Below are 13,026 nucleotides of genomic sequence, written 5' to 3'. Positions count from 1 at the left end.
TTAAGGTATTCTCTATGCTTGTTTATTCTAGTTAGCCATTCGTCTAATCTTTCTTCAAGGTTTTTAGCTTCTTTGCAATGGGTTCAAACATCGTCCTTTAGCTCGGAGAACATTGTTATTACTGATCATCTGAGGCCTACTTCTGTCAACTTGTCAAAGTCATTCTCCATCCAGCTTTGTTCTGTTGCTGTTGAGGAGCTGCATTCCTTTGGAGGAGAAGGGGCGCTCTGACTTTTAGAATTTTCAGCCTTTCTGCTCTGGTTTCTCCCCATCTTTGTGGTTTTATCTACCTTTGGTCTTTGATAATGGTGATATACAGATGGGGTTTTGGTGTGGATATCCTTTGTGTTTGTTAGTTTTCCTTTTAACAGTCAGGACCCTCAGCTGCAGGTCTTTTGGAGTTTGGTGGAGGTCCACTCCAGACCCTGTTTGCCTGGATATCACCAGCAGAGGCTGCAGAACAGCAAATATCGCAGAACAGCAAATGTTGCTGCCAGTTCTTCCTCTGGCAGCTTTGTCTCAGAGGGGCACCCGGCTGTACGAGGTGTCAGTCAGCCCCTACTGGGAGGTGTCTCCCAGTTAGGCTACTAGGGAGTCAGGGACCCACTTGAGGAGACCATCTCTCTGTTCTCAGATCTCAAGCTCTGTGCTGGGAGAACCACTACTCTCTTCAAAGCTGTCAGACAGGGATGTTTAAGTCTGCAGAAGTTTCTGCTGCCTTTTGTTCAGCTATGCCCTGCCCCGAGAGGTGGAGTCTACAGAGGCAGGCAGGCCTCCTTGAGCTGTGGTGGGCTCCACCCAGTTCTAGCTTCCTGGCCACTTTGTTTACCTACTCAAGTCTCAGCAATGGCAGACGCCCCTCCCCCAGCCTCGCTGCTGCCTGGCAGTTCCATCTCAGACTGCTGTGCTAGCAGTGAACGAGGCTCTGTGGGCGTGGGACCCTCTGAGCCAGGCACGGGATATAATCTCCTGGTGTGCCATTTGCTAAAAACATTGGAAAAGCGCAGTATTAGGGTGGGAGTGTCCCAATTGTCCAGGTACCATCTGTCACGGCTTCTCTTGGCTAGGAAAGGGAATTCCCTGACCCCTTGTGCTTCCCGGGTGAGGTGATGCCCTGCCCTGCTTCAGCTCACACTCCATGGGCTGCACCCACTGTCCAACAAGTCCCAGCAAGATGAACCCCGCACCTCAGTTGGAAATGCAGAAATCACCTGTCTTCTGGGTCGCTCACGCTGGGAGCTGTAGACTGGAGCTGTTCCTATTCGGCCATCTTGGAACCAAGATCATGGGAACTTTATTTTTCATCCACAAAACTTTTGTGCTGAGAGATCAAAATATTTTGAGTATTTCATGCAGCAGATCTGGGGGGAAATGGCAGATTAAACACAGTTGGCCCCACTGTATCTGTTTTCTGTCCTCTCTCTGTCTTTTTTGTGTGTGTGTGAGACAGAGTCTCACTCTATTGCCCAGGCTGCAGTGCAGTGGCACGGTCTCGGCTCACTGCAACCTCCACCTCCTGGATTCAAGTGATTCTCCTGCCTCAGCCTCCTGAGTAGCTGGGATTACAGGTGCTTGCCATCACGCCAGGCTAATTTTTTGTAGTTTTAGTAGAGACGGGGTTTCGCCATGTTGGCCAGGTTGGTCTAGAACTCCTGACCTTGTGATCCGCCTGCCTCAGCCTCCCAAAGTGCTGGGGTTACAGGCGTGAGCCGCTGCAACCGGCCTCTCTTCTCTTTGATCTGTCTGCCTGTCTATCTATCATCTAGTCATTCTGAAGCAGAGGCAGGCAATGGAGGTGTACTTCAAAAAAGTTTTTAAAATTATGATTTTTTACAACCATGTATTTCTCCTGCAAATTAAGATCTGCCTGTTATTATCTCCAAGACAGATGCCAGACTTAAACGCTCATTTTGCTTTAATTTGGGCCAACCTTTTTTTCCTCTCATTAAAGCGTGTATGGCATCTAGGAGCATCTTTTAAATAATCTTGTAAATACACTTCAAAGTGAAGTGATAAAAGAATGGTGTTTTAATAGGCATGATTTGAGCTAAGTGCATATGTATGAAACTAATTAAAGCATTTAATGATCTGTGGAAGCCTTCTGAATGGTGAAATAGCCAAACCTAAGGAGTGGGGAGTGGGTGGAAGTGGGTACTTTGCCATTTTTTCTTTTAGATAACTGCGATTCGAAGACAGTTGTTTATGGTTCATATTCTTTGGCAAAAATGTTTTTGAGAGGAAATATGATAATAATAAAATGAAACAGTACTTTCTGCTAATGACCTAATACTTCAACCCAGGCTCACTTCATCAGAATCACTTAAGGAGTTTCAGAGCCACAGATGGCTGGGTTCCAGCCTGGAGATGTTTACTCAGACTGTGTTGTTGTTGTTGTTGTTGTTATTGTTGTTGTTGTTGTTTTAATTTGCATTTAAAAAATTCTGTAGGTGATTTTAAAATATAAGAAAAATACTTTTATTAAATAAGGGGACAGTGGTTTAGTCTTACAGAAGCATTTTTTGGAAGTATAACATACACTACAGGAACGTATACAAATTATATGACTCAGTACATTTTCTCGAAGTAAACACACCCATGTAACCGGCACCTGGAACAAGAAATAAAACATGATTAGGGCCACATAAGTTTCCCATCCTGCCTTCTTGTAGTGCTACCCAACCCCCACACCATCACATAACTACTTTCTTGACTTCTACACCCTAGTCTTTGAAGTTCTTTATATAGATGGAAGCATGTGGTATATACTCATTTGAGTCTGGCTTCTTCTTTTTATTTTTTAATGTTTTGTTGTTGTTGTTGAGACGGAGTTTTGCTCTGTCGCCCAGGCTGGAGTGCAGTGGTACAATCTCGGCTCACTGCAACCTCTGCCTCGCTGTCCCTGGTTCAAGGGATTCTCATGCCTCAGCCTCCTGAGTAGCTGGGATTACAGGCATTCGCCACTACACCTGGCTAATTTTTGTATTCTTAGTAGACATGCGGTTTCGCCACGTTGGCCAGGCTGGTCTCGAACTCCTGGCCTCAGGTGATTTGCCTGCTTCAGCCTCCCAAAGTGCTGGGATTACAGACGTGAGCCACCGCTCCTGGCCCTGAATCTGGCTTCTTTTGTTCATCATTACATTTGTGAGAATCATCCTTGTAATTTGGTCATTTTTATTGCTGAATAATATTCCATTTTACTAATATACCATAATTGATCCATTTGATTGTGTATGGGCATTTGAGTTGTTTTCAGATTGGTGATTTAAATGGTGCTGCTATGTACATTCTTGTACATGTCCCTTTTGGTAAAATATGTATGCATTTATTTTGCTATATATTCATTTTTGGTTATCTATTGCTACTTAATAAACTGCCCCCATTTAGTGACTTAAAAACAACAGCCATTTTATTGCATGTGATTCTGTGGGTCAGGCATTTGAACAGGGCTTGCTGGGAACAACTTACCTCTGTTCCATGTGTTATCGGTTGAGCTCACTCATTTAGCTGGACTGGGCAGGAAAGATCAAATGGTTTTAATCACATGTCTGGGACTTTGGCATTAGCTATTAACTTGGTTACCTCTTGGCCAGGTGCAGTAACTCATACCTGGAATCTCAGCACTTTGGGAGGCCGAGGTGGATGGAGCACTTGAGGTCGGGAGTTCAAGACCAGCCTGACCAACCCCATCTGTAGTAAAAATACAAAAATTAGCTGGGTGTGTTGGTGCACACCTGTAATCCCATTTACTCAGGAGACCTGGGACACAAGAACCGCTTGAACCCGGGAGGCGGAGCTTGCAGTGAGCTGAAATCGTGCTACTGCACTCCAGCCTGGGTGAGAGTGAGACTCCATCTCAAAAACAAACAAACAAACAAAAACAACTTGGTTACCTCTTTTCTTCTCACACAGCCTCTCTGTCCAGTTGGCTATTCTGGACTTCTTTACATGATGGCTGGGTCCAAGAGGGCAAAGGCAGAAGCTGCAGGGCCTCTTAAGGCCTATGTGCTAGAACTCTGGGAAATCAGTTCTGCCATACTCTATGGTTAAAACAAGTCAAAAGGCCAGCCATGAATTCAGAGCGGTTAAAGAGATATCCACCTCGTGCTCGGAGGAGTGGCAGTATTACAGAATAAAGGGATGTGGACACAGGGAGGCATGATTCCTTGGGGAGCCATTATCATAAAAATGTACCACAAGTCAGGGATAGAAGTTTGGGGTTATAGGGCTTATATCCGTTCAGCTTTATTAGATACTGGCAGACATTTTTACAAGATGGTTGTAACAAGCTATACTCTCACCAGTTCAGTTGTTCCATCCTCACCAACACTTGCAATAGTCCATTCTTTTCATTTTAGTTATTCTGGTGAGTATGTAGTGGTATCGTATTTGAGGTTTAATTTGCATTTCCCTGTAAGCAGTCAAGTTACTCACTTTTTTTCTTTTCTTTTTTCTTTTTTTGAGACAGAGTTTCACTCTGTCCCCCAGGCTGGAGTGCAGTAGCATAATCTCGGCTCACTGCGACCTCTGCCTCCTGGGTTCAAGCCATTCTCCTGCCTCAGCTTCCTGAGTAGCTGGGACTACAGGCATGTGCCACCACGCTTGGCTAATTTTTGCATTTTTGGTAGAGATGGGATTTTGCCATGTTGGCCAGGCTGGTCTCAAACTCCTGACCTCAGGTGATCTGCCCTCCTTGGCCTCCCAAAGTGCTGGGATTATAGGCATGAGCCACCATGCCTGACCAAATTGCTCACCCTTTTGTATGTTTATTGGTCATGTGGACATTTCATGTGGTGAAGTTCCTGTTCAGGTTTTTTGTCCATTTTTCTATTGGGTTATCTGTCTTTTTCTTACAAATTTGTAAGAAAATTTGTAAGATTTTTTTTTTTTTTTCTTAGATAGAATCTTGCTGTCACCAAGGCTGGAGTACAGTGGCATGACCTTGGCTCACTGCAACCTCCCCACTACCCAGGTTCAAGTGATTCTCATGCCTCAGCCTCTGGAGTAGCTGGGATTACAGGCATGTGCCACCACACCTGGCTAATTTTGTATTTTTAGTAGAGATGGGATTTATTCCGTGTTGGTCAGGCTGTTCTTGAACTCCTGACCTCAGGTGATCCACCCACCTCAGCCTTCCAAAGTGCTGGGATTACAGGCGTGAGCCACCATGCCCAGCCTAAATAGGGTATTTTTAGGAACCAGAAGATTATTTAACATTTCCAGATATTGGGGCCACCAGATTAACGGTCTTAACTCTGGGGCATGGAGTATCTCGAGACACGTTGGGTGCTCTGAAGATAAGAGGTGACCCTGGAAGCAGTCACACTTGTCCTTGTAATCCTACCACCTCATGACGATCAATTATAACAGTTGATCTCCCTATGCTACCACTTTAAGAGCTCAAAACCAGTGCATAGGACTCCGTGAGGAGTACAGACTCCACAGAAACATTCCCAGTCCACTTTTCACACGTCAGCCTCCTCCCACAGGCAGAAAGCTGAAGCTGCCATACATAGCCATAGGTTTAAACAGAGACTGGCGGAAGCGGGGAGTGGGTTGGAGTGTGTGGAAGTGTTGTTTTCACTTTTCTTTCTGCTTCTCAGATCAACCAAAATGTCCTATCGGACCAGGTATTTTATATTTTTTGTTGCTATGGTGAATAGAACATTTTCCCCATTATATCTTCCATTGGTTGTTGGTAGTGTTTAGTAAAGCTTTTGAATTATGTCAATTTATCTTATATTGTGCTACTATTAAGTAATAATAATATATTATTTTTATTGCTGATATTTGTTACATGTTTACCATGTGCCATGTATTTAAGTGCTTTAAATACATCATTTCATTTAGTCTTCATGACAAACCAGTTAGATTAGTATTATTATCATCCCCTTTTTGTAGATATGGAATCTGAGGCTTAGAAGGTAATCTCCCACGGTTATTCATCTTATTGGTGGAGAAGCTGTGATTCAAACCGGTGTGATTAATGTCTGTATTTTATATATATATAATATAAAATATATATTTATTATAGTATACATATATATATATATATATATATATATTTTTTTTTTTTTAGACAGAGTCTCGCTCTGTCCCTCAGACTAGAGCACAGTAACGTGATCATGGCTCACTGCAGCCTTGGCCTCCTGGGCTCAGATTATCCTCCCACCTCAGCCTCCTGAGTAGCTGGGACTAGAGGCACACACCACCATACCCAGCTAATTTTTTTTGCATTTTGTATAGGGGTTTTGCCATGTTGCCCAGGCTGATCTTGAACTCCTGGACTCAAGCGATTCTCCTGCCTTGGCCTCCCAAAGTGCTGGGATTACGAGTGTGAGCCACCGTGCCCAGCCTCTGTATTACATTTAATTCTCCCATCAATTCTGAGATTTTTTCAATTGATTTTCTTGGGTGTAGGTATTTAATCACGTTGGCCACAAGTAACTTTATTTTTATGTATTTCTATACAATAATTACTGCTCTTATTTCAGCTTCATGTCTTATTGCATTGGTCAAAGATAGTGGAACAGTGTTAGAATGAAACAGTGAAAGTGGGCATCCTTGTTTTGTTAATGTTTTAATGGAAAAACCATTATTGATTATTTAAATTTATAAAGCAATGTTAAGGAGTATTGTTCCATTCCTAGTTTCTAAGTTTTAAAAAAAATCAGGAACAGATGTTGAATTTTATTAAATGTCATTTTGGCATCTACTGAATTTATTATATGGACACCAATGGTTCTGATCCAGATTCATAACTGAGAAACAAAAATAACTATAAATGTAGTTCAATTGTTGCTTTTCTTTTTCCAGCAATATCTGGAGCTTGTTTTCAAAGTGACATGTGGGCGGTAGAGGCAGAAATTGTCGTGTAAAAATTTATGGGCTTTAAACTTTTCCCTGTCCAGATTTTGAGTCTGTACTGGGTAAAAGAAAAGATTGTGTGTAGGGGGTATTTTTGATGTATTTTCTTTAGAACAACTTGTAAAGGTATCATTTGCCTATAATTCTTAATTAGCTTAGATTCATGTTGACAAAATTGTAAATCAAATAGGTAAAGATTAATTCTATGTTGTACAAATCTCTATATATTATTCATTAAATTATTGTTATTAGTTATAATAGTTCTAACCCACAAGAACAGCATATACATAAGAAATGTTAAAGCCTTTGATTGTTTTCATACATGACACATTAGCTACTGGAAGAGAATTTATGTTATTCTGTTTTGTGTTGCTAAAAACCAGCAGAAGGATTATGATTTGACATTGACTAATACTTCATATTGAGTAGTTTTAACTAAGAATCGGTTTAGGGAACTGGTGCTTTTTTTTACTAAACTTTTAGGCAATGAGGGTCATCAGATCTATGGAAGGAATGGTAGACCAAGCTTCTCTTTTTTTAAAGAAAGGAAACAATATTTTGATTTTGTTCTTAAGTAACAAGACTGAGTCTTCATAACTGGAAGGGATGGAATTGATTTGTTGTGTCAGTTAGCTAATAGGAAAGGGAGAGATGACAGAGCATGGGTGGAGGCAATGATTGGGAAAATAAAATGATTTTTGCTTTATTGCTCACAGAGTTGGGATTACTAAATAAATTGGTTATAAGTATATAAATAACACTATAGGTATCATGTAGCATAGTTACATTTTAATATGTAGTGAAAGCGTAATGGTTAAGAGTTTGAGCTTGAAGCCAGCTTCTCTGGGATTAAGTTCCATCTCTCCTACTTACATGCTGTACCCCATTTTCCTTGAATATAAAATGGGGATACCAACAATATTAATCTCATAGGATAGCTTCGGTCATCACATGAATACACATATGTAAGGTGCTTAGAACAGTGCCTGGCACATCAGTAACTGGGAGCTCCCATCCTTGTCATTATCAGCATGATGCCTTGGAAAAGGTGTGGCCTGGGGTTCAACCTGGGCAGGGGTTGCTGAGTTTTGAAGGATGAGAAACTGTCCAAAGAAGAGAAAGCAAGGGTAGTCCAGGAAGAGGGAAGAGTGGGAACAATAAAGACAGAGTGCTGGGCTGGGAGAGGAAAGCATTGCCAGTGTGGGGCAGATGCGAGGTCCAGGGGTGACATCTTAGATCGGAGGAGTCTCCAACTATGTTTAATTGTGTTACGGAGTCTGAAGAGAGGATCATGCTGGAGATACAGGCAAGGGAGGAAGTGACTATGAAGTTGCCAGGCCTCTGAGGATTTGGAAGGGAGAAAGGGGGCTGGGAACAGCTCCATGGGTGGTCCCATATGCCTGTCTGCATCCGTAGCTGCATCCTCAATTTCATTTCCTCTTTCCCTCCAACATCTGACTTTCTAACTCAGGCATGCTTCAAGCTATGCTGCCTTTCTTTCTTTCTTTTTGAGACAGGGGTCTTGCTGTGTTGCCTAGGCTGGAGTGCAGTGGCACAATCACGCCTCACTGCAGCCTTGACCTCCTGGGCTCATCCTCCTGCCTCAGCCTCCTGAGTAGCTGGAATTGTAGGTGCACGCCACTATGCCCAGCTAGTTTTCTGTATTTTTTGTGGAGACGAGGTTTCACCATGTTGCCCAGGCTGTTTCACTGCCTTTCTCGTGAACACTGCAATCATACCATAAATTCCTCCCCCATCTAAAAAACAAAATCCCCTAGTTTTGGCCATGCATTCCATATTCACTTTATTTTTTAGAGTCTATAACAGAAAATAACCTTTATAATTCTGTTAGATGATGTAGTGAAACTACTGCGGGTTTTTGTTTTTGCTGTCATTTGTTTTTTCTAAGAGTTGCTTGGTATTTCCGTGTGTACAGTCAGGAAAAGGAAAGTTTTCATTTGGAGCAAGATTTATGTCCAGGAATGACTACCAAATTGAAAAGGGAGGCATGAGCATTGAAGACAGTGAAGTATGTAGGCTTTACTGCCTATGTAATGAACCTGAGATAAAGTTATCAAGATGCTCTGCCTTTCTAGTCTTTAAATATAACTTGAAATAATTAAGTTATTCTTAAATCTCAAGCCAAACCCAAATGAGAAAAATAACCACTCCTGGACCCCATTAAGGACAGACATTATTACTCCTAAATTCAACTTCTTAAAAAACATCATCAACCACCACCAGAAAACACTGTGATACACAATAATTTAGAAAATATTTTTTTAAATTACCAAACAATATGACTTTAGAAAACATTTTTCACATTTAATTCTTAACTGTAATCTCTCAGCATAACTGGATCATGAAAAAAATGTATTCTGTCTATATCTGCTAACATTATACCTTCCAAACTTGACCACTCTGAATATTTTAAAAGATAGAAACTGTTTGCAGAGAACTTCTGCCTTTGTAACAATTCAGTGTTAATGAGTTGAAGAGTATGTCATTGTCCTCTGGGTCATTATCTGCAAGAATATTGTGTATTAAACAACCACCATACCTCAGTGGCATGTAATCAACATTTCTTTTTGCTAACAAGTCTACAAATTAGCTGAACACTTCTGCTGATCTTGGCAGGCTTGTTTGGCAAATTTTTTGGGTCTTGACTGGAGTTCACTCATGTGTCCAGAGCGAACACTGGTGGCTGCTGGCTGGGGGCTGATCTAGGACAGCCTTGGCTAGGATGACTCAGCTCAGCTCTACATGGTCTTGGATCTTTCTGAAGCCTAGCCTAGGCTTTGTGGTAGTAGCATCGTTCCTAAAGAGAGCACGAAAGCATACAAGGCCTCCAGAGAGACCTGGGCTTGGAACTGGTACATAGCACTTCCATCACATTCTTTAGGCCAATACAAGTCATGAGCCCAGCCCAGTTTGAAGGGATGAGGAAACACACTCTTGACGGGAGTAGCTGCAAAAGTCCATTACAAAGATAGAAGGTGGGCTAGAGAATTGGGATCATTTTTGCAATCAATCTACCATGTTTCCTTTCGTCTTTCTCTATCTGAATTGTCTTGATCTCTGTACTGGGGCTGACTGTTTCATGGGCAATCTAGCAGGCAAGGACCCTGGGTCTCAGCACCCACTAAAATGGACAATGCAGGCACTCCATTATGTAGAACTGTCTCTCCGAGACTGAGAGGTTCTTTGGGTAGTTCTGCCTGTGGTTTGTCATTTAACTTTATCTACTTTGTTACCAAGAAAGAATGAAAATCATGTCAGAAAATTTATTTTTATGTACAGAGAAAAACAAATCCATTACAGCTAAATAGAATCCTCTGAAGTGTTTAACAGGGGAAAAATTGAATGTTGCAGTTAAATTTTCTGTAGGTTCTGAATAGCAGCAGATGTTTGAACCAGATATAATGTATTGTTCTGTTTTCAGCCCTATTTGTAAAAGTCTGAGATGTAAGAGTGGGCAAAAAACTTAGAGCTAGAGCTTCGATCATCCAGATACCTTGTCTGGTCAATTTTCCCTGTGCTTCTGCCTCCCCTTCCCACTGGCCATGGACCCACTGCTGTGGTAAAACATCTGCCCAGGAAGGGATGGTGGTGACCCATGTGAATGCTCTGGTCTCAGGGTCAGTCATTCCTCGCAGTTATATGTGGGCTATGTTGGTATGCAGAACATTTAGCACAGCGCCTTACGTGGGCTAGGTATTCAAGAAGATATTTATTAAATTTAAGTATTGAAATGTTGATTCCCACCCCACCCCCCGGTTCTGTCCTTCCTTTTCCAGAATTAAGACATCAATTTCTTGAAAGCGAACAGGACACGTGGGACAGACATGATTATGTGGACTTGATAGATGTCCCAGACTCCTATAATGGCCCTCGGCTACAATTTCCTCTCACTTGTACTGATATTGATTTACTTCTTGAGGCCTTCAAGGAACAACAGGTAAGTGTAAGCAGATGCTGCCTTGATTCTTGTACATAACAGATGCCCAATAACTGTTGAAAGAATGGATGGACATACTACAGCAGAAATGCATTTCTTTAGAAAACAGTTCACACTAAGTGAGAGCTACCCTCTGTTACCCATTTAATAGAAGTCTCCTCAGGTGCACAGCAAGCTCCTCTCTATAGGCTAACAGCATTTCATTTGCCATTTTCTGAGATATCATTCACATACCATAAAATTCACCATATTACAGTGTACAACTCAGTGATTTTTTTCTTGCATTCACAAGATTGTGCAACCATCACCAATATCTAATTCCAGAACATTTTCATCACCCCCAATAGAAAGGCCATTCCTATTATCATTTCCTCCTCCCCACCCCTGGCAACCACTATTCTATTTTCTGTCTCTACGGATTTGCCTATTCTAGATATTTCATATAAACGAAATCATCAAATATGTGGCCTTTTGTGTTTGGCTTCTTTCACTTAGTGTTTTAAAGGTTTGTTCATGTCATATCATATATCATTACTTAATTTCTTTTTATGGCTGATAATATTCCATTGTATACCACATTTTGTTTATCCATTTATCAGTGAATGGACATTCGGATCATTTCCACCTTTTGGCTATTATGAACAATGCTGCTATGAATATTCATGCACAGATTTTCATATAAACATGTATTCTCAGTTCTCTTGGGTATATACCTAGGAGTATTTCACTGGGTCATATGGTAGCTCTATGCTGGATCATGTGGTAACTCTATGTTTAAATTTTCCAGTAATTGCTAAACTGCTTCCCACAGTAGTGGCACCATGTTGCATTTCTACCAGCAATGTATGAAGGTTCCAATTTCTTCATGTTTTTGCCAACACTTGTTATTTTGTTTTTATTTTTATTTTTATTATAGCCATCCTAGTGTGTGTGACATGGCATTTCATTGTGGTTTTGTTTTGCAGTTCCCTAATGACTAATGATGTTGAGCATCTTTTCGTGTATTTATTGGCCATTTGTATACCTTCTTTGCAGAAATCTGTGCAGATTCCTTGCCCACTTAAAATCAGGCTTTTTATTATTGAGCTATAAGAGTTCTTTCTGAATATAAATTCCTTATCAGATATATGATTTGCAAATATTTTCTCCCATTATGTAGGTTTTTTTTTCATTTTCTTGATAATGTTCTTTGATGCCTAAAAGCGTTACATTTTGCTAAAGTCCAGTTTATCCGTGTTTTTTCTTGGTTGCTTGTGCTTTTGGTGTCATATCTAAGAATCCATTGTCAAATCTAAGGTCATGAAGACTCGCCTCTGTGTTTTCTTCTAAGACTTTTATAGTTTTAGCCTTTACACTTATGTCTGTGAATGATTTTGAGTTAGTTTCTATATATGGTATGAAGTCAAAATTAATTTTTTGTATATGGATATGCAGTTGTCCCAGCACCATCTGTTGAAGAGACTGTTCTTTCCCCATTGAGTGGTCTTTGCACCCTTGTCAAAAATCAATAGGCCAGGCCAGGCCAGGCACGGTGGCTCATGATTGTAATCCCAGCACTTTGGGAGGCCGAGGCAGGTGCATCACCTGAGGTCAGGAGTTCAAGAGCAGCCTGACCAACATGGTGAAACCCTGTGTCTACTAAAAATACAAAAATTAGCCAGGCATGGTGGCTCATGCCTGTAATCCCAGCTACTCAGGAGGCTGAGGCTGAAGAATTGCTTGAACCCGAAAGGTGGAGGTTGCAGTGAGCTGAGATCGCACCACTGCACTCTAGCCTGGGCGAGAAAACAAGACTCCATCTCAAAAAAACAAACAAACAAAAATCTATAGGCCATAGATATATGGGTTTGTTATTGGACTCTCAGTTCTATTCTATTGGTCTATGTGTCTGTGCCAGTACCACACTGTCTTGATTGCTGTAACCTTGTAATAAGTTTTGAAATACGGAAGTGTGAGTCCTTCAACTTTGTTCTTTTGCAATGTTGAAGTTGTTCTTCATTATTGTTTTGGCTATGTGGGGCCCCTTGCAATGAATTTGAAGATCAAATTTTCCATTTCTGCAAAAAAGCCTATTGGGTTTTGATAGGGATTGCATTGAATTGCTATATCACTTTGGGTAACAACTTCCATCCTCACAATGTAAGTCTTTCAACCATCCTCACAATATAAGTCTTTCAACCATCCTCACAATATAAGTCTTTCAA

At 41.2% G+C, this 13,026-nt stretch overlaps 1 protein-coding gene across 1 annotated transcript in view; it reads left to right on the top strand.

Moving 5' to 3' along the window:
* The window catches only part of PPEF1 (protein phosphatase with EF-hand domain 1), a 134,901-nt gene that overhangs the window by 31,633 nt on the left and 90,242 nt on the right, over window positions 1-13,026 (top strand). The window contains exon 4 of the mRNA XM_026451893.1: window positions 10,662-10,822. Within this exon, the coding sequence (XP_026307678.1) occupies window positions 10,662-10,822 (161 nt within the window). The remainder of the gene's footprint in view (window positions 1-10,661; window positions 10,823-13,026) is intronic.

This window comes from Piliocolobus tephrosceles, chromosome Y, assembly GCF_002776525.5.
Source record: "Piliocolobus tephrosceles isolate RC106 chromosome Y, ASM277652v3, whole genome shotgun sequence".
NCBI classification, from domain to species: domain Eukaryota; kingdom Metazoa; phylum Chordata; class Mammalia; order Primates; family Cercopithecidae; genus Piliocolobus; species Piliocolobus tephrosceles.
The sequence above is the reverse complement of the archived record's forward strand: the minus strand, read 5'-3'. Positions and strand labels throughout refer to the sequence as shown.